Here is a 22937-nt window from a genome sequence, read left to right as displayed (position 1 = left end):
GGAACTGCTATATAGACACAGACTCTGGACCAGAAGTCTACATGGAGAAGACTCAGATGGCCTCCCAAAGGGATACTTTCATTCTAAATTTATAAAAGTTCCTTACTTATTAGTAATATTTCCATCATCTAATATTTTTTCTAAGGCACTCTTAAAGCTATTTCTGTTTTTAAACAATGCCCCTTCTTGAAGATTCGAAGCTTCATTATTGAGTAAATCTGGCTTCTTCCTCTGTTGAAAAGAAAGCACAACTATGAGTGTAAAAGCTTCACCGGGACCCAACTGCAGCTAAGCCAAGGAAGACCGTATTTTTTACTTTAACAGGTTAAATCAAGGACAACTGTTTATTCTTTTAGGAAACATGATAAAGTTAATTTCCTCAGATTGGCATTTGACATCACATTTTGATGAGAAGATAAGAGTTGCCTTGATAACAGGAGATAAGTAACAGGTTGGTCAAGACAACACTCTCGACTTTCTTATGTTTCCTATGGAGTTGAGATGCTGAACATGGCTCTTCAGATCCCTTTCCATGGTTCGCTATTATTGATAGAGACATAGATTTGACTAATAGATCACAGAAAATAGTGTGAAATTTCAGTATCTGCGTAAAGAGAAAATATGCCTATTCTCTAGCCTTGTTGTGAAAAAGTTCCTTATAAACCACACACATCTGATGCAATTGTATCTAAGAAAAAGATGGCTTCCTCTTCTGGAGAAAAGCCAGTAGTCATTTTAATTTGCTTTTATTTCTTACTCATATACAGTAATACAGGCATTAATTTTTCTACTAGCTAAATAAGCCTTTTCATCCTTAGGGGGAAAAATGGCTTTTTAAAGGAAAGCATTATTATCCTCATGAAACACCCTTATTCAAAATTAGGAGGACACATATGTGCTGCATTAATTCTTATACAGTTCATTGTCAGAAAAACCTTATTTACCCAATAACTTCTAATAAAATACCAAAATACCAACTCACATTGTCAACAGAACATTTATTTTTTGCTAGAATGAGAGCGCTAGGTAACATCCAAATATAAATGAGATCCCAACTATCTACATAGAGATTTCCAAATGCCTGACATGATTTTACATTGAGATGCATTAGTAGAGTTTTTTTTAGAACTGTGCTCCCCATTGTGATAATCTCTAGATTTCACTTCAAATATAAATAGAGATACTTTTCATGAAAACTTCCCCTTTTTTCTAGAACGATTACAAGATCTGAGGTAATATAACCACTAATAAGAAGGTAATTCTATCTGTGAGTGGAAGAACAGCCTAAAGCCTCTTAAATATAAATATTAGAGTGTCATAGTGTGACTTAATAACCTTTATTTTCTTGTCCATTTGGTTGACATTCTATAAAAATTTCTATTTGAGACAAAAGTTAATTGTCCTTCCTTTAGGATTTCATCTGATTATTTTTTTATGGAATTCATAGCATATCCCATTGTTTCATTATGGATGTCAGCAGGCATTCAAACTGTCACTTGAAACCACTAGAGTTGGTAGACTAAAATAATAATAATAATAATAAAAAGCTTTACATCTCATTCCGTTATTCTTTGCTGTTTACAAATCCATAACCCTCACAATAATGCTTGTGTATTTCAGAATTATAGTCACTTATTTGTGATCAGAATTTTAAAAATTAACTAGTATACACTGGAATTTTAACTTTTAGTCGTATGGTTACTCCCCCTAGTAGAGTGTATCTGTTGTTCATCTTTATTTAGATGTAAGTTCCAACATAGGAGATAGTCAAACTGAATCATGGGAATCAGTATTTGAAGTCGAGCATTCCTTGTAAGTTTCTGTATTGTGCATCATTAGTAAGTAGTCTTAAACATCTCAACATCTTCAACACCTCTTTTTAATTTTTAAATTAATTTTAATTTTTCCATTACAGTTGACATTCAATATTATTTTATATATTAGTTTCAGGTGTACAGCATAGTGATCAGACATTTATATAATTTACAAAGCAATCCTTCCTGTAAGTCTAGTATTCACTTGGCAACATACTTAGTTACTACAGTATTATTGGTTATATTTCCTATGCTATACTTTACATCCCCATGTCTATTTTGTAACTACTGATTTGTAATTCTTAATCCCTTCACCTTTTTCACTCATCTCCCTAACCCCACCTCCCCCATCTGTCAACCATCAATTTGTTCTTTGTATCCATGAGTCTGTTTCTGTTTTGTCTATTCCTTTATTTTGTTCTTTGGATTCCACGTATAAGTGAAATATGATGTTTGCCTTTCTCTGTCTGACTCATTTCATTTAGCATAATAGCCTCTAGGTCCATCCATGTTGTTGCAAATGTAAGATTTCTTGGCCGAGATATGGAAGCAACTTAAGTGCCCATTAACACATGATTGTCTAACAAGTTATGATACATATGTACAATGGAATATTACTCAGCCATTAAAAAAATGAAATCTTACAATTTCCAATGACATGAATGGACCTAGAGGGTATTATGCTGAGTGAAATAAGTCAGAAAAAGATAAATGCCATATGGTTTCACTTAATGTGGACTCTAAGGAACAAAAGAAACAAACAAACTAAACAAAAACAGACTCATATATGGAGAAGAAACTGGTGATTGCCAGAAGGTAAGGGAGTAAGGGGACTGGGAGAAAAAGGTAAAGGGATGAAGAAGTACAAATTAGTAGTTAATAAAACAGTCATAAGGATTTAGAATATAGCATAGTTATATAGTCGATATTATTGTAATAGTTGTGGGTAGTGCCATCTAGGTGCTAGAGTAATTGAAGGGATCACTAAAAATTATATACCTGAAACTAATATGAAATTTAAAAATTTTTTCATTTTTTATGGCCTAGTGATATTCCATTGTATACAGATAATACATCTTCAAAATCTCTTTTAATAAAGCTAAAATAATATTGACATTTAAAGCTCCATCTTCAGTAGTTTGCATAGTTATGCATATTGAATGTGAACGGTATTTAATAGGAAAAGACTCTGAAATTATTTTTGTAAAACTATTACCAAACAGGTTGTAGTAGAAAAGCATGTAGCCTTAGTACACAGTCTGGACAGAAGTTAAGAAGTCAGTAACGAAAAGAACAGAGTGGTTAAAGAAATAAGAGAAAATATGAAAAAGCAGTAAGGTTTCATGAACTAATTGAGGAAAAGTATCAAAAGAATTTTTCACAATGATATTAAATGTAGCAAAGTTCTTACCAAGCATGAAAACACACACAATATATTTCAATTTGTCCATAAAAGCATTAAGTGACCCTTTTAGAAAGGTAATTTTCAGAGAGAATTATAAGGGAGGTGAGATTTGAATGAATCAAGGAGAAAGTGTCCAGAATGGATAAAAGGAGGCTTTAGTAAACAAATTTATAAACTTATCAGTTAAGTGAAAGGAAGAAGAGAAATAGATGATAAAAAGAGCACTATCACAAGGACTTTTCAAACTTAAAGCAAATCTGAGCCTAGATTGAAGCCTAGATAAAAGGAGCCTGTGGAGATGAGACGACTTGAGACATTATTAAAGTATAAGTTTTAGAGCAACATCTTGGATAATTGGAAAGAGATGTCAAAGGCTCAGATGGAGATATTAACTTTACAGAAATAGAACTATTCCTCTGACACTGGTAGAATGAAACCTTGAAGATAAAAATAGAATTCTCTTGGTCGGTATAAGAGCAAAATCTACTTCCATGCTATTGTCCAGTACTGAAAATAATTTTGTTTCAATGGGACTCACCCAATAAAAAGCACTTTCGTTAATGAGAATTTTGAAATGGATCATTATTTATCTATTCGACATACTTGAACAGTATTTGACTTAGATTACTCTTAAAAAAGTAAAATGTTAAGTCCATCTGGTCCCCATTCTAGAGGCTTTAATTGCTACACCAAGGAAGGACTTTGGTATGTGGAAGTCCCACATAGTATTGTATCTATATTGCAATATACAAATTCATGTCTAAGAGATGAGAACATGATGCAAAACATAAAAATTATATAATGATAAAACAAAAGTACTTTGAAACTAGGCTCTTATTTCACGTTTTGGTACTATTTTTCTCTTCATTCACCAACAACAATAGCATTACAAAATTTAAAGAGAAAGAAAACTTAGAAAACTTTCAAAGTGCTCTGAATTTCATTATAATTATTATGTATGATTACATCCCTAGACCTCTTCTGAGTCTATTTAAATCGCTTTTAATAAAATTCATTTTATCATATGAATAAAACTAAAAAACTATTTACTTTTACGGTTTTTGTTTTTTTTTAAGAAAAGCTCATTATTTTCTCTGATGGAGAAAACTGCAGCTGCAGAAATGGACCTCAACACTGTACATAAATAGAAAGGGAAAATTAAGAAATTGCATTGTACCAATGAAGATTTTCAGAGAGCTTAACTCTATCAATTTATCATTTATTAATCATTTGGCTAAAAGACATGAGTTTTTATTCATATATTTTTTTTACATAACCCAAAACTATACCATTTACTTCATGTAAAAAAGTAATAGTAAACATCTCAATAAAGTCATTGAAATGTTTTCTTAGACGCCCCTTTGCTCACTTAGTTTTATTAAAAATGTGATGTTTAACACAATTCTTTGGATTTAAAATAAAATAAAATTTTATATTCAAATTGTCAGTTCCATGAAATCATGAACCAACTCAGTGGAAAATATTTTAGAATCACTACAATAAGATGTATCAGGGAATTATGGACATTTTATATGAAGTCTCATAATATGTTTCTTTTTTATTAAGATGAAATATTTAGCTATTTATAAAAAGATTACGGTTGTTAAAGTATTTTACCAAAGTGCAATTTGATTTGTTTTTATAAACGATTTTTCTATAGGATTAATTGAAATCAGTTCTCCAATTAAATTAAAAAGATTCATATTAATGTATTTTTAGCATTCTAAACTGGAGTAATTTCTCAGCTTCTTAAATATGGTAATGGTATTTGTAAAATAATATAACTAAAATAATTTTTAATATTTTCAAATGATTAGCACTAGAATGGACTTTAAAAACCACTTACTATTCTAAGCCCTTTATTTTAGGAACAATAGTCAGAAAGATTAAATTATTTACCTAAGTTAGCATAGTTTGTTATCCTCTATAAGAATCAGAAATAAGATCTGGAAACCCAAATCTTCAGTGTACATGTATGTACACTAAACCGTGAAAATGCTCAAGCATAGTGTTTAGATAAACAATGTTCTATTAAGAAGAAAGTCACTTGACTATGTTATCAAATTTAGAGAAATTCATTAGATATTCAAGTATATAATTTAATAGTAAGTAAACTGAGGCTTAAATAAATTAGATTTGTTGTGGCATTTTAACAACCAAAAGTAAAGCTAAGTAATATGTCAGAGTACTTTTTGGCATTTTGAAATTACTTTCGATTGTGAAAAATATATCAGGTTAATGTATATATTATTAATAGAATCATATCCTTTAACTTCCTGTTGGAAAATAGTGTTTTGAAAGTTTAAAATGTAATTGGCTTTTAGATACATTTTCATTTTCTTATGAATGAATGGTAAATTATATCATTAATGAAATGTCTTACTAATTATATCTCTGTATTAATATATGTGCACACACGTGCATATAATGTGAATTGATAATGCAAGAGGAGGAGCAAGTGACCCCTATGAGCACATCTTTTATTTTTTATTTTTTAATAGAGTTACTCAATTGATCCATTCCAGGTTTGATGTGAACAGAAAATATCTTGAGTATCATCAATGTATTTGACAAACTATCTCGGGTTTTCCATGTGGATTACATGAAGAGCTAGGGCTATGATTATGATTAAAATATAAATCACGCCCAAATAGTATTGGCTACTATTTATTAACATGCAAATACTACTGAGTCTTTACATAGTTTCATTGTTTTTAGTATTTTAATCAATTTGGATGAAGGTATAAATGGCAAATGTTTCAAGGTTATAGATATTTTTATAATAGATGAGAGAATTAATATTTCAATTTTTACGGGCTTCCACAAATAAGCCAAAACCAAGGTGAAATTTAACAGAGATGAATGCAAAATCTGGTATATGGCTTCAATCAACTGCATATTCACAGAATGGGAGATGCGAGGCTTATCATGATTCATATTAAATCACTCAGCTTTTCAGCAAACAACTTTAGGACAAGCTATTAATGTGATGCAGTTATCACAAAAGCTAATAAACTTGAAGTTTTTAAATAAAGTCACAGAGTCTAGATAACAGAGTTGTAATTTCAAAAACCTCAAGGGCCAAACAGGAAATGCGAGTGAGTGAAACAGACAAGAACGGGGTAATAGAGGATGGGGGTGCAACTGCAGTGATGCAGAGTTCATTCTCTACAGGCATTCCTTTACTTTCCCTTTCTTCCTCCCTAACCCTACCATTCTCATTCATTCATTCTTATTCTCATTTATATTCATATTTTTCGTGTGCGCGTGCGCTCTCGCGCGCGCGCTCTCTCTCTATCTCTCTGAATTTTTGGATACTGCTAAGATCCTCTACAGGTAGATCAAGTTATACCCAATATCTAAATATACTTCAAGAATATCACTGAAAACCTAAGTTCAAAAGGGATAGAGACCAGGATGAAGGACTTGAAACCATAATTGAATAAAGAATAAGATAATTTAGAAATCTTAGGCTGGTTGATGAGAAAATTTAAAGGAGAAATGATAGTTATTTTCATGTATGCGATGCTTGAAAATTTCATGTATTTCATGTCATATGAAAAATAAAGCAGTAACTAACATCACAGTTTAGACCAATAAATGGAAATACTGAGGAGGCAAGTTTTAGTTTCCAAGAAGTTTCTAAAAACTATAACAACAAAAACTATAACAAAATGAAAATAGGTGTTAAGAAAAGTGGCAAGTTAACATTCATAAGACACATTCAGAATTAGTTTGTATGGTTGATTCTTCATAAATGTCATAATATTTCATATATAGACAGAGTTAGAGAGGTAATTTTTAATCCAAGCCCTCTATTAAAAGGTGCTATCAGAGATCGCCAGATAGAGGAAATTTATCTGGGATGTGAGAGTTTATTTCTAAAACACTGGAGCTTCTTCATCAATGTCAATAACACATCTATAGGAATAGGGCATTTTAAGTGTGGGTTTTTAAGCAAATAAAAGATGAATACAATTATGGGCAAAATTGATTTATGTTGGCTAACTATTCTAATTTAAAAGGCTGTGAGATTCTTTTGAGTTATGAATGAATGAACTCTCAGGGAAACATGACCATGTTTAAGAAACACTATAGATATTTGCACCATTTTCTATCACAACATGTCCAACTGCTAGGCTTCAGAGTGCTGTTTCAGTACTCTGAGGTTACAAAAAAATTAAATAAATAAATAAGAAAGTCCCAATACAAGGACTAAATTTCTTCTAACAATCATATTTATGAAAATTTGATTTTAGAAAAATATGGACTGAATTTGATTTTTAAATAAGCAAACAAATTTTTGAAAAATCTTGGAACTCAGGGGAAGTAACATAAGAGGAGAAATGTTAGCAAAAGTCACAGAATACCCTGTGAAAATAGTGTTAATATACATTAGACATCTTAGGTCCATTGGCTTATCAGTATAAACTCCTTTGGTAAATCAAAGACTACAATATGTTTCACCTTTCTTACCCTCAAATGTCACACTACTAGCCCAATATGAAAATTTTATTCATATCCTGAAATAAGCATTTTAAAGACACTGATATAAATCTTCCAGATGAATAGATCAAATTTGTTTTATCATTAAGGTATAATCTTCCATATAAAAGAATTCAGCATAAGTCCCTGTTCTTTTGTCATGTCATGAATGAAGGACTAGTAAGAAAACTAGTTGGAGCAAAATAATGTAGCATAATGGCATTCTATATAGGTAATTTCATTTATTTCATATCTATATTTATAATATAGCCATCTTAAAATTTCTGTGTTTACATATATATCATTTTAACGATTGATATATTTAATTTTGAACAGCATAAGTATTCATGCCTGCTTCCAATTTTGTTTTATTTTACTACTAATGTGCAAAATCTGTTTTTAATCATGTCCAATGTTTTTTAAGAAGCAACATCAACCATAAGATCAGAGAGAGATCTTATAAATTAAAATTTTAAATACTCCAAAACATCCTTTAATAAGATAATCCCTTCCTTATTTTTTATTTGTTTTGCTTTTTTTGTGTGTTATTTAGGGTGGGAGTTAGCAAAGAGTTGTATTTTTCTTGTTGTAGCAAAAACGGTGACATGAAATCTACAAAATTTTAAGTATACAGTACAGTATTGTTACCTGTTTGCATATTGTTGTATAGAAAATCTCTAGATCTTTTTTCAGCTTATATGACTCAACTCTATACCCATTGAACGCCAACTCTCTATTTTTCCTTTCCTCCAGCCCTTGGCTACCATCATCCCATTTTCTGCTTCAATGAGTTTGACTATTTTAGATACCTGATATAAGTGGAATTATACAGTATCTGCCTGTCCTATGATGGGCTTGTTTCACTTCACATAACATCCTCAAGGTCATCCATGTGATAGCACATGACAGGCAAGACAGAAACTATTTCCTTGAACAACCTCCTCAAAAGCCAAAGCACTGAACCCACACTCTAGTTTTTCCCTCCTAAGGGGGAAACTAGAAATTGAAGGTTTTTTACTACTTGTTCCTCACTGAATAAGAGGTGAGGGCCTATAACAAGAGAATGCCTGCTAGTCCAAACCTCTGCCTTTGTTCTCAGTGGTCTCCCAACTGGTGCCCTTTCTTGTTAGTGCTTAGATTGAGACAAAACAGAAACTGTTCCTTGGGAAGCCCCCTGAGAAGTCAGAAATTAGATGTACAGTCTGGTCTTCTCTCTCTCTTCCTAGGGAAAAGCTCAGGGCTGGATATTTCCTCCCAATTGTGTTGCACTGCACTGGGGGAGAAACTATGGTGAGTCAGTTTATGAATTTTTCTACCTGGTTTGACGTGGCTGTTTTCACACTGGCTTGGTATGCAGAAGTCTCTTAACTGGTTTCTGGATTTCTCACAATGAGGGTTGGTCAGCGATTTGTTGTTAGAGTCAGTATCTCTGTGAGGGAAAGGAGGGTCTGGGTCTTTCTTTCTACCATCTTGCTAATATCTCCCCTGGCATCTTGTTTCTTTGTTTCTTTTGTTAAATGCAATCTTAAAGATCATTTTTTGGAACCTTGACATTATTTGGCATTGCTTGATTTTCCCAATTGCCCTTTCATTCTAAAATCTCATATCTCTGTGAAAATAAGCAGACAACTTTACTAGAAACTTGTTTCTGATAATTACTCCAAATGATCTTGACCATATATACTGGAAATGTGAACTGTAAGTTACTTTAGTATCAAATTTTCCTTCAAATATCAGAAGTCTAGTTGAAGAATTCTCAAAATTTTATCAACGATATTTATATTTAGTTCAGATTTTAATTCCAGTTATTTAAATGATTGCACAATTCTATTTCTCTTTTCTGCAGAGCTCGGGTACTGTGTTCGTTACCATGGTAACTAGTTTGAGACTTCTGATAGAGCCAGCAGAAATGATTCCCTTACATAAACACAAAAATAAAGCAAATTGAGCACTAAGTAATCTTAAGTACCTACAGAGGTTTCTACTGAAATTCATCTTCTCCGAAGCGTCTAAACAGGAGTTTTAGAAGAGTTTCGAGATAGGAGGCTAATCTCAAATTATTTCTCTATTGTTCGAATCTTCCCTGCTAGAATAATTGTCCTCATGATCTGATGATGTGGTAGAAAGGAACATTTTCTCTTTAATATGAACAATCCTAGAAAGCCGCCTGTAATCTCATTAGAGTCAAATGATTCATCCAGTGGATAATATGAGCTCTCATCTCCCCTTTGTATTGTAAGAGTGGTCTGGAAATGAAATGATCAGATGGAAAGCACACCGACATTTGCCGAGCATGGCCATGTGAAGAAAATGACCAACTTAACATATTTACTCAGGAAGAGGTGACCAGTTTATACTAGGACTGTAATTCACCAAGTAGACATACCCTTTCTTTCTCCTTCCATAGCACTTTGATCACAGAAAACATGATTCAGTATAGCCTCTCCTACAGTTATTTATATTCCTGTGAATTTTGGAACTACTGAACTGCAAGGTCTTGAAACTGAATACTAATTTTTAAAAGAAACATTGGCAAAATCTCTAAAATTTTGACCTTTCCTTGACTGTTAAACTAGCTACATGTAGCTGAATTTAAATAATACAGGCTTTCCCCCAGGCGATTTAGGTGTGTCCTTAAAATTTTTAAGACTTTAATACTGTCCTCAGATGTTCTGTGAAAATGTGAGCAAAATTAAAATGTCAGAGAAAGGAAAACTGCCAACCAGAGAGGAAATGATTGCAATGTATTCTGGATCATCTAGAGAAGACTTGGGCAGGCAGAGTTGTCAGCTATGCAGATTGTTATGCAATAATCAAGCTCCCCCAAAAAACTAAGGAACAAAATCTGTAATAGATGTGACTAGCCATGCCATGAGTTACTTACAGCGCATCCATATAGTGCTATTTATTGCTAATTTATTCACAGTTAGCATTTATTTAACGCCTAATATTTTTGAAGTCATTTCAATAGTTAAGCATGAATGAAAAGTCCTTAAAGTATCTATTCTGATATTGATATTAATAACTATATATAATATATAGCTATACCTACTTCATCTCCAAAATATTTGAAAGATATAAAGTACATATGCATGCGTACTCATAAATGGAAAGCTAAAAGTATGTATAGCTATATTCATATATGCAAAAGTAGAAGTATATATATCTATTTCTGACTGCATAGAAATATGTGATAATATAGGAAACCATGACAGAGAAATAGCTGTATAAGAAATTATGAAATAAGTATGGAGATGAGTGAAAATCTGTTCTATAAAATATCAGTAAAGAAAGCATGTTGTATTATTGTTGAACACAAGCAGAAACTTGAACAAACTGCAACTTTAATAAAATAGCACTTAATGTAGTTTTATAGGGAATATGTTATAATGGCTCATTTTTATTTATATTGCAATCAATGTTTTTATATGTAACTATAAGTAGGTATATCTTATGCCACAGAGGGAGTTAAAAAAAGGTTGCTGTCTTAAAAGTATGATTTAAATTATCGTAATTATTTGGTAATTGTGATTATTATGTACTAAATCACATATGATTATATATGATCATAAATCATATGTGCATACATATTTGTAAAGAAAATTTCAGACTAGTCCTTTCAGTCAGGTAAGGGACATCTGCATTATACTCTTTATCATTTATACCATTTCTATACTCTGTGAAAAATCCAATGTGATATAACAACAGTATAGTTTCATGGATTACCATCAGACCACATTTATCTTCTGTGAATGGAATAATTAGCTTCATTGAGTAAGAAGGAATATCTTTATTCTGACAATGCGTTAGATAGAATCTTTCCTTCCAAAGTCAGCATAACTAAAGCAGATCATTTATTCAGAGGATACACTCTGTTCCTCATCCTCCCAGAGGAGAGAACCAGAGGAAATACAGGATTGCAATGTGGGGGACTTAAAAGAGGCATGAAGAAGCACTTTTTGTCTGCAAGGTAATAACTGAGCTTCATGGATTGACAGGCCAATGATAGGCTTATATAAAAAAACCACTTCTTATCCCTTAAATCTGTCTCTGTAGGAACACAAAGCTTATAGCTCCAATAAAATAATTTTCTACTCATACTCATCTAAGATCTGTTCTCTTTTATTGAGAAAAGTTTGAATTATCAAAATGTGAGAATCTAAAATTAGTGGTTTATAATTGAAAGTCTAATTCTTTTTTAATTATAGATATGCTACAGTGGCAGTATAATTAGGGATGATCAGCAGCTCCAAAGTGAGTCAGACTTTATCATTCACTCTGTACAAGGATGTACATGGTTTCCGTATAGAAAACCCTGGAAAATGAAGATACAGGATCTTTTCCCTCACACGTATTGATGGGTACAAGATAGTCCTTCATTTACTCTCTCTCTAGGCAGAACAAAGTACATATTTCATTCTCATGTTTGTTTTACTGATCATTACTGAAGGGATGTATAGATTTTAAGTTCACAAATTTAAAACTTAAATTGGAATTCTAAAATTATGTATACTTTTTGACTTCACTAAAGCAATATTAATATAACAGTTTATTGTTAAATTATTTGACTGATATCTGAAAATGCTTTAGGCTTGAACTGAGTAATTGATCTCACAATTCATCTTACAATTTGATATAAGGTGCTTTCATCCCCCCAAAAGATGTACTTTTAGAAAACAGTTAATATTGAGACAAAAACACTAGTTCAGAATTGTTTTAAAACTGGCCATTTGCTCTTTAATTGGTCTTAAACAAGTTATCTTTTATTCTTTCTCTGGTTATATATCTTTAAATTTTACACGATGACTCAACTTCTCAAATCAATTTCTCCAATGACTAAATCCAAAGTTCTTGCTGTAATAAACACAGAAATTTGGCTTGATAAACTCTGTGATAATAGAACATTTTAAATAATATAAATAATAAAATTCCTCATCATAAGCAGCATTAAAAGGAAAAAAAACTACCAATGAAACCAAAATAAACCATATTAGGAAACATAAGATAACTTAGAACTTTAAAAATTAGCAAATGGTAACAATGGTAAAAGTTTTTCTCTCTCATTTCAAATTTCATTTTATTATTAGTTTCAAGCATACAGTACATTGGTTAGACATTTATGTAGTTTATAAAATGATCCCCTAATTATTATTTCTCTTCTCTAGCTATCCACCTAGATATTACTTTAATGCTAACTGCATTCCCTTTGCCATGCTCCCCAACCCTGCAACCATCTATCAACTACTAATTTGTATTTCTTTAACCCTTTACCCCCTTCTCCCAGCCCCCTGATCTCCCTTCCCTCTGGCCATCATCAAACTGTCCTCTATATTTGTAAGTCTGTTTTTGACGAGTTCATTCTTTTTGTTCTATAGATTCCACATATAAATGAAATCATATGGTATTTTTTTCTGTCTTACTTATTTCACTCAACATAATAACCTCTAAGTCCATCCATGTCCTTGCAAATGGTAGAATTTCATTTGTTTAATGGCTGAGTAATATTCCATTGTATATATGAAAAAATGGTAAAGTTTTTACTTTCACATTTAATTAGCTATCTTGAGTCTGACTGTAAACATGAGAGATGGCTAGAGGACAAAGGGTACAGTACATATCTTTGGTCTGGCTTCAGCTCACTCCATCTATATCCATTCCCTCTACTGACAGACTAGTTATCATGGTAATCAATCTACCAGGTTTCACCCCCATCTTGAATCCACCTTACAGGAGCCCCAAATGTGCTTAGAGCTAAAGGGCAGTTGAGAGAGAGAAAGACCAAAATGTGTAATGAATGTTAATTTTAGGAATAGAAACAAGGAGAATTTTTTTTACACTTTCCACTATAATCTATTTCCAGTATTCAGCCAAACTGCTACTCATAGACTAGTTTACCCTCGAATTTAAGGGAAAACATATTAATAAAAATCAATTATATTTTTCTTTTATAATGCCTATGAATTAGCTTTACCTTATTTGATACATTTTAATTAACACTGTAAAGAGAAATTACTGTTTTTAAAGAGAATCTGTTTTCTCAATTTCTATATACTAATGCAAGAAACTATGTGAAAAGCTAAGGGACATAATATAGTTGGAAAGCCACAGAATCCTGGAAGATATTCTTGAGAGTCAGAAGCAAAATTAGGATTGTCTTCACTATTATCATCACAGTACCCAACTATCAAACATTAGTACAGCTAATACAGTTATTCAGAATTACTCATGATTTAGCAGTACCTTTTTAATCCAACTTTAAGAAACAAGTCTTTTTTGTGCATAATTTCCAAAATCATAATCATGTTATATATTTCAGAGGAGGAATTAATATGGCCAGCTCCTCTTCACTTTGGTGATGATGTGTGCTGTTATTTGTACAAACAGAATAAATAGTATGCTTTTAAGTATCTTAGACCCATACCCTTCTTTTTCTCAAAAAGAAGAAGCTGACTACAAAACAACAGTATGCACTGAGACCTAGCCAAAGCCGATTAATCAGCTATTCCTTTTGAACATATGTTGACAGGAAATGTGAGGCCCTGCCTGAATTCCTGTCATGATAATTCACTGAAATTACGTAAGAAAACATGGATGTGACCAAAACAGAACATGGGGGCGGTGAAATAAATCCAGAGACCTTTCTCTTTAAGGAAAAATAGTTTATGAAAAGAACCTTTAGGAGTAAAAGGCCTCTGCACAGTTATCAGCTGTATGAATTTGGACAGATGCCCAAATTTACCTAAGCTTTAGTTTAATAATGCATAGCAGTTAAATAAAAATCATTGCCCTGGGTATCAGACAGAAATATTGTGAGTTCAAAGAGATAATGCATAAGAAACTGCTCTGGAAAGCTATACTGATAAAAGTTATCAGTTTGCTTAGATACTCAGCATCTATACTCTGTTACACTAGGGAAGGTAAACTCCATAATACAGAAATTATGGCACATCATAGAATCACAGTCCCTGTGGGATTAGTGCACTGAATACAAGAATATGAATAGCAGTATTCTTTTGCCCGGAATCATCCGCCTTCTCATCATGTCTACTAGAGAATTCATGTATCTTGGCATCTTGAGGATTATGGCATGTGTTTCTGTGCTTGACTGAGTTAAGGCATACTGAAAAGTTCTGGGAACATGAATGTGCAGTAGATGAGAGTAGTTGGTACTATTATTGTTCGAAGCTAATGACAGTAACTCTCAGTAGAGGTATACTCACCTGGAAGAGAGGGTCTGGAAGCAAGATTATTTTGATCAATTTAAGTAGCACTAAGTAAGACATAGATCTCATTTACCTCAAGAGAGAGGAATATTAGCAAAATATATAAATAAAAGCAAGCCAGTCGGGATGCAAATAATAACAAATGCTTCAAAACACACTTCTAATTAAGAGCCACACAATATTCTAATTTATTTCAATAGATCTATTGTTACGATCAAGCTAGAGCATTATGGTATATTAATTATATTTAAACATATCTTACATATATGTTCACAGAGGAGAATACATTGTCATTACTAGTATATCTGTATTATAGCATTCATACATGGAACCACATTAAATTCAGAGTAGCTGCTGTCGGACTGACCACCTTCTGCACTTAAATTGCAGTACCTAATGAAAGCATCATGACTCCACCTGGCCATATATGTCCAGGTTATTATCTGTTCTGAGCTGTGGCCGCCCCAACCACTTTTTCTCCCATCATATCTTCAGCCCAACTGAAGTTTTTTGGAAAAGAGGCCAGCGGCTGTGTAGGATGAAAGAGTCTTCAGATTATAATCTATGACTTTGACTGACAAGTGAAGTCCTAATCCTAATTCTGGAGTAAACTGTCCTGGATCTCACTCAAACACACTCAGATATATCCAAAGATATGTCCTGTATATTGGTTTAGGACCTAAATTTATTAGCTGTATTTAAACATTTGTATAGAATGAGTTCATATATAGAGATAATAGTATAATGAAAGAAAAGTATACCAACATTAGACTATTGGGCCAATAAGGCTGCAGCCTTTTTTAAAAAATTAAAATACATTTAATAGATACAATGCTATACATTTTAAAAGTTAGAAAGTTAAAGGCCTTTGTTAGCCTTTTCTTGGAGGACTTCACAGAAAATTCATAATTTTCACATATGAATATAATATTTCCTGACAAAGAATTAACATAATTTCAAATTGAGTATTCAGCCATTAACTATGTATGATAAATGGCAGTCATACTTATTTAAAATCAAACAAAAACAACACCCTTTTGTTTTAAAAATAATAACACTCTAATCTTAACTATACTTTGCTTCAATTTGTTCCAAAAGGAGAATCAGATTTTATAAAACTGAGATTTTTATTACAATATTATGTTTTTCTACAAAGGAGTTAGGAATCAGAATATAGATAGAGATAGAGCTAAGGATAGGGAAAGGGACGGGGAGGGGGACAAGGTCAAGAACAGAAATAGAGACAGAGAAGGAAGTTACTTTCACATAGTACCTTTGGGAGGGGGGTAGGGGGACAAAGTTAAATAGGTTAAATTTTAAGAACAAAATCAAAAGTCACAAAGCAGAATCTCTTACCCTGAAAAACTCTTTAGTGGAGCCAGAGTCTAATGTTCCATAAGCAATTTCTGTTTGCTTAGAAAGATCCTCAGCACTTTCGATGGGAGACACCATCCTCTCTACAGTCAGGAAGGCAGCTAAGTTAGCCGTGTAGGAGGAGATTATGATCAGGGTAAAGAACCACCACACACCTCCAACAATGCGCCCAGAGAGGGATCTAATAACAAGTATGAAATGGATTTGTAAAGTGACATGAATGACCCAATAAAAAAACAAGTTAGCAGTATTACGCAAATATTGACTGATAGGGGAATATTTAACTTTATACTTTTCAATATATCTGCTAATGAATGAAACTAGAAGTTATTAAACATTCTGGGCAAGGGGTACAGATTAGCTAAATTTGACGAGATACCCAAAGGTCAAAACTTCAAATGCCTGAGATTCTTTCATAGTTATAATGCCCAAATCATTTATAGAATGAAATCTTTGTAATAAAGCAATTCAAGAAATGTGTAAATAATCCATCCAATGCTCATACTACTTTATCCATTTATAAGCAAACATGAAGAAGAAAAACTAAAATCACCAACAATCCTCAAAACAATGTTAACAAACAAAACCAAATATTAAAAGTAAAAGAGTATGCACCATAGATGTAGCTTTAAACACTGTAGAAACACCCTTTTTAAAAAAATTCAGCCAATGAATTTCCAAAACTCTCAAAAGTGGTCCAATATTTCATTAGCTTTTTTGTGTGTACATTTTAGATACTGTACAAGATAGAAGATGGAAAAGAATGACACTACAAACAAAGGTATGACACAAAATGTAATTCTTAATCAAAATCTGATGCTTCATGGCATGGATGCTATCTCCCTGATCCTTTGTTCCTCCTGCTTAAGAAAAAAAGAAAACTCAAGGAAAACAAATTAGACATTTAAAATTTTGCCAACATATAAATTCTTAGTTTGAAATATAGTAAGAAAATAATATCTCTGTGATCATGAATTCTTACATAAAATACTTTTTAGAAGCTTAATAGATTTGTAATAATTTACTTTAAACCCTAGGTAGATACATATATAGATATGTAGATACATATATGCTGTATTATTTTAAAAGATTTGGTGGGATTCTGCACCTAAAGACATTAGAGTAATATTAACAAACATAATAACTATTAATAACTCCACTATGCTTAAAATTAGGCTTGTTATAGTGAAGACCTATTTCTAAAACTTTAAATTATAAAAATTGGGCAATATATGGCCTAAACCAAAATTCCTCACAGTTAACAATTATAAATATACCTTTGGATAAATCACAAATACTACATCAAATTACTTGGTAATATCTATAGAATAAATTACTCGAACAGTCAAGAAAAGGAGAAGAGCTAATTTAAAAGTAAAGATTTTTTAGATAAAAAGCGTCTGTTGCTGAAATAAAAGAGAGAGCAAGCAATGAAAACCAAAAAAGAATATAATTAAGAGCCCTTATGAAAAACAAAAGAATATAATTAAGAGGAACAAAGAATTAAATATGATAGGATGAAAAAGTTAAATACTTCTCACTTGTATTTGGAAAAGGATATTAAATACATTTTAAATGTAGGCAACCTGATGAAGACACAGCCACTCTCAAAATACTCACTATTCCACAACAATCAAAGATATAATTATATAACATGTACCCTGTATTTAAGAGGGCAGGTCAGTACCTGACTTCTCAAATCACTTAAAACAAAACTGATTATGTGGTAATTGCTTTTGACACCATACTTTGCACGTTAATTTGGCATATATTTGAGAATCATATTTGTAAGTTCTTTGCAATTATAAAATAGACACAAGATAAAGAGATAAATTATTCACTATGTTCTAGTGCTTAAATCCGATTTAATGAGATTAAATATGCCAATTTATTTAAAGTGTACAAGATATCTCCAGAAAATTATTGGACTTTCATATTATTCAAAATACAATTTTTGAGCAATTATTATTTACTAAATAATGTTTTCAAAGGATCAATTAATGTTTTTGAAGAGTTCCTGAGAAATTTCATGCAAATTCAATTTTACATTTTGTGGTGATAGACAAAAACAGTTGTTCTAATTAGAAAAAAAAACTTTCACCTCTCAGTGTCTGTACTAATGGAGCAAATAAAAGTGCACATTCTAACAATTATTTTTATTCTCTACTAAATTATTTTTAAATGTCATTTTAAATTAAAATAATTTAATTCATTTGAATTATTTAGGGACGTGTAGAACAAAACCAGAAGGAAGAAGGAGAACAAAAGTCAACTTTAGAGCACTTTGTTCTTATAATTTTTGTGGTTCTACACTTCAGAAAATTATAACATATTCTAAACTTAATTTTAAGCAAGTGACCAATTCAAGTCAATCAATAATTCTAGATTAAAATTTAATGCTGTATTAATATTAATAATGTAGTTCCATATCATATTTTACAAAGAAATGATAAATATTTTTTTGAAGTATTTAAAGAGCATCTCTAGAGTGACCTCTGTATTTCATATATTATTATTATTATTACTATTATTATTTTAGATACTAACTGCTCTATTCTAAATTGGAGTATGTAACCATCATTGCATTTTAAATAAAGATCATTTGGTTCATTTTAAAAAATCATTAAATTTGCCTATATTATATAGCATGTTAAATTTTTCAATGTACATATAGCATAAAATAAAAGTTATATGCCTAAACTTTTTAATATACTGAATTTTGCCCACATATATTCTGTGGCAAAAGTGTCAACAAATAAATTTTTAAAAATACATTATCTAAAATCTATCTTACCAGAAAATAAAAATTATTACATGTGAAATTATAGTAAAATCAAAAGCACAAGGAAAAGATCACATTTAGGCTTGTTGAAAATTATAAGTTGTGTATACATCATGGTGGATCCTGGGATAATGCAAGTTCTTAAATGTGCCCTGTGCTCCAGCCTCCATGTATAAATATCTTTTCCGCAACTCTAAGAGCATTGGACACCAAAACAACTACCTTCAGAACCATGATGCATGAGGAGCAAGGCAAACAAAACTTGGACACCAGGTCAATGGGAATCCAGGTCAATATATCCTACTCCATAATGAACCCCCATTCTCTTCAACCTACCTACTCAAAAGGTAGGGCATAATTTATGTCACCCTAAGATAAATGCCTTATGTCTCAAGACTAGGGTTACATTATACTTCGGTAGCCTTCTTATCATAGATGAATCATTTCGTTATTATTTATGAACCAGAATGTTCTCTGAGGTCCCAACTTGGTTAGTATTTTTCTTCTTTATTATTAGAAACTTCTCTTTATGTTTTTAATTTAAATCAGATAAGCTAAATATAGAGATAAAACTATGAGTTTTACATATCAAGTCAGAGGTCATCAGAATTTCATATACATAAATAAATAAATATATAAATATCATTGGCATATTTCTAATTCAGAGTATTCTCAAAGAAAAGACACAGGAAATATCATTGAATTAAGATCGTTTAGATCCATGTAATTCATAAAAATTTTCCCTAATATCAGAAAAATAAACAATTGATAATTTCTGGATACATGATATATTTTCTCTATATCTAAAATATACAATAAAGATTGCAAAAAATACAAATTTTTGAACTTTTCATATAGCTTTTTCTTGAATTAATCATTTAGTGTCCTTAGAAGTGCTAAAAAAGTTAACAATATAATGAAATAGTATTAGAAAATTTACCCCTTCTCTAGTTATTAAAATATCCCGTAGAATCAAAGGAGAGTAGAACAAAGGGGATGTGTTTTTTGATATATTCATATATTTAGGTATTCTAGTGTAGCAATTAATGTGTTATAATAAGAGGGCTGCATCAGTTTATTTCATAATTTGTGTATTATAAGTCTGTATGGCACAAGCTTTTATAATGAATCATCCATTATTAATATGCAACCATGTATTCCTAGATATTTGTAAAATGTTATATAATGTCCTTTTAATCCAGCAACCTAATCTTAAAAAAAGAAAAAAAGCAGATTTTATATTCTTTTTCACACCATTTCCATGAGCTAATAATGGGAAAATAAGAGATGAGATGTGCACCAATGAAGTTTTATAAACAAGCTGTTGCTTTTGTTGTTAGTAACATTGCCCATTTTCCCATATACAGGTCTGTGGGTCAACACAGATGACTGTAAAATGAGAATATGCAGCAAAAACACGGTACCCCTCCAAGAAGGCATGGAATGATAGGAACCTTATGCATTTTATAGCCTCTCCATGGTGTGTATGATTTCACCAAGGAAATATAAGGCCAACATTCATAGAACATTGCTCAAATATCTCACAGGCTCATGCCGATTTAAAGTATCTGTCCTTAGGAGTCTTAACCTTGGACAGGTAGTCGGCAGCTGCTTAATTCTTTAGGGTGAATTCATAAACACCATGAATGTCCACCTGAGACCTAAAATGCACAAAGTTGAAGCAGGTGAGTAACCAACCTTGGTGAAATATCGCATCCTTGCTGCATAAAGGCACCCAAGGAAAACCAGAGACTATTAAAAATCCCAAATTCATTAGTTGATTCACTACTTTGTGTTTCTCTTCCATCTTCAAACTCCTCAGTGTGCCACTCGTAGGGGCTAAATCTGCTGACCAGGAATAAAACTACACTGACCCCAATGTAGGCAAAAACAATGCACATCCAGATCTCATAGGCTAAAGGATCAAGAAATGAAAAGACTCCTGGTTTGGACTTCTGAGGCTTCTTGATCATGATAGATATCCCGAGGCTCATAAAGGGCTTTGAGAAGTCAATCACCTCTTCTCTCACAAGGGTAATAGTTAATGGAGCAATTGCAATATCAGCTTTCTGTAAGGGAAATAAAGGAAAGTAATAGTACTTGGAGTCATGGTCAGAAAGGAATCATAGTTACATTATTGGATCAAAGGGAAGGAAAGGAAATCAAAGAAATGGCAATAGTATTTCCCTGGTAGAGTTCCAGTACAACAACAACAAAAACAATTCATTCCCCCAAATCCCTCCTTTTTATAAATAGTCCACCCATGGCTTGCTTATGACAATTCCATCTTTTCACTGCATCTATGCCTTTGCAACCTTTGAGTAATTCACATAGCCCAGATGCTTCAGGACAGATGAAATGCCTGTCTCACTTAATCTGCATGTTTGCTTCTGACTTCATCCTTAATCTTCAAATGTTCACAGGCAATATAAGATAGTATTCCTAGGGTAATGTGGAAAACCAACAACCTCAGACATAGGTACTTTTCAGGAAGGAAGGCATTCGAATCAAATGATTTTCTATGAGAGCTATACTTACCCCATATACAAGTTCTCCAACCATCCCATTCCAAATTTTCGTGTCTGCATCCCTGGCCCCATACTTGCCATCCCCAACAATTGTCAACTTGTACTTGAATCCACAATGTTTGGCAATTTCTGCAGCCAAGTCAACACAGTATCCCTCATAGCGCTCATTGCCTTCAAGCATTTCATGATTTTTCTTCATCATAACGTATGGAGATTCCTTAGTGAAAAGACAGTACTTTGGTTGATAAAAAATTATGTTAATTATTTACTCTCATTGAATCAAACCTTCTAGTTTAATAATTACCTGTTAGATAGAGACATTGTAGAATATAAATGGTAGGGGATATTTAAAGGAAATATTAAGCATAATCCTTCCAAAAAAAGGTGCTCAAATGTCTATCATTATATTTTGCTTACATAGCTTGTACCTAGCCAGGCCAAAATAAGCAAGAGACTTAAAAGCACAAACTGTTGACATATCCCTTGCCATGTTTGTAATTCCTAGGGCTTAGAGAAGAAGAATGCTCTTCAACTTCTATTTTACTCAACTCTGGATCTACCATGCTCTTCTAGGTTAAGGCTATGCTGACCCCAAGAACCATCATTTACCCAAAACCCTGTGTCACTTTTGCTTCGAGGATAAGGTTCATGTGGAAATCAGGTTATTGACCCACAGCACACAGACCGAAAGGATCATTGCCATAGTGATGTTCTGATTCTACCCTGTCAGACTTCAGGTTTCACTTCATCTATGAGATATAATATCCTAAAATGATACTACAAAGATAGCTAGAGCATAACCTCACCTTGTAAACATAAGAGAGAGGAAACATGAAAAATGATTTAACACAACCTAATACTCTCCACTGAAAAGTGGCATCAAGGATATTTGGGGTCTCAGTGAGATAGTTCCGCTCAATGACATGTTTAAGGTAAAAATCCTCAAATGTCTAGCTTACATTTATTAAGATTTTTTAAAATGCTTACCAATATTTTTATACAAATCCTTATTAGCCCGTCTATATTTTCTTGTCAATACTGTTAGAATAATAAATCCCACAAATTACTACATCACTTCTTACCAAAATAAAATAAAAATATTGTTTTGTCACAGAATTTTGTACTGTTAGTCAATCCCATTTCCTCCACTTCATTTTTTCAACACGTTGTCATGATCTATGTCTACCTTCCATCTATCCGAAGCCTAGATGTTCAAGATCCAGTACATTTTTATCTCATTCGCTCAATAAACATTTATTTAGCTACATGCTAACTACTATGTTGAGACTTGAAGTTAAAAAGAAGGGAGATCATACTTGCCTTTAA

The 22937-nt window shown here is 32.2% G+C and overlaps 1 protein-coding gene across 4 annotated transcripts in view; it reads right to left on the bottom strand.

Annotated features, from left to right (window-relative positions):
- The window catches only part of GRIA2 (glutamate ionotropic receptor AMPA type subunit 2), a 120262-nt gene that overhangs the window by 7584 nt on the left and 89741 nt on the right, over positions 1-22937 (bottom strand). For all 4 annotated transcript variants that reach the window (XM_016138679.2, XM_016138676.2, XM_016138675.2 and 1 more), the window contains exons 10-12: positions 21622-21828; positions 20782-21152; positions 16284-16482 (exon numbers count right to left, since the gene is read on the bottom strand). In XM_016138679.2, the coding sequence (XP_015994165.2) occupies positions 16284-16482; positions 20782-21152; positions 21622-21828 (777 nt within the window). The remainder of the gene's footprint in view (positions 1-16283; positions 16483-20781; positions 21153-21621; positions 21829-22937) is intronic.

This window comes from Rousettus aegyptiacus, unplaced genomic scaffold (assembly GCF_014176215.1).
Source record: "Rousettus aegyptiacus isolate mRouAeg1 unplaced genomic scaffold, mRouAeg1.p scaffold_m13_p_16, whole genome shotgun sequence".
NCBI lineage: Eukaryota > Metazoa > Chordata > Mammalia > Chiroptera > Pteropodidae > Rousettus > Rousettus aegyptiacus.
This window is presented reverse-complemented; position numbering and strand designations above follow the sequence as displayed.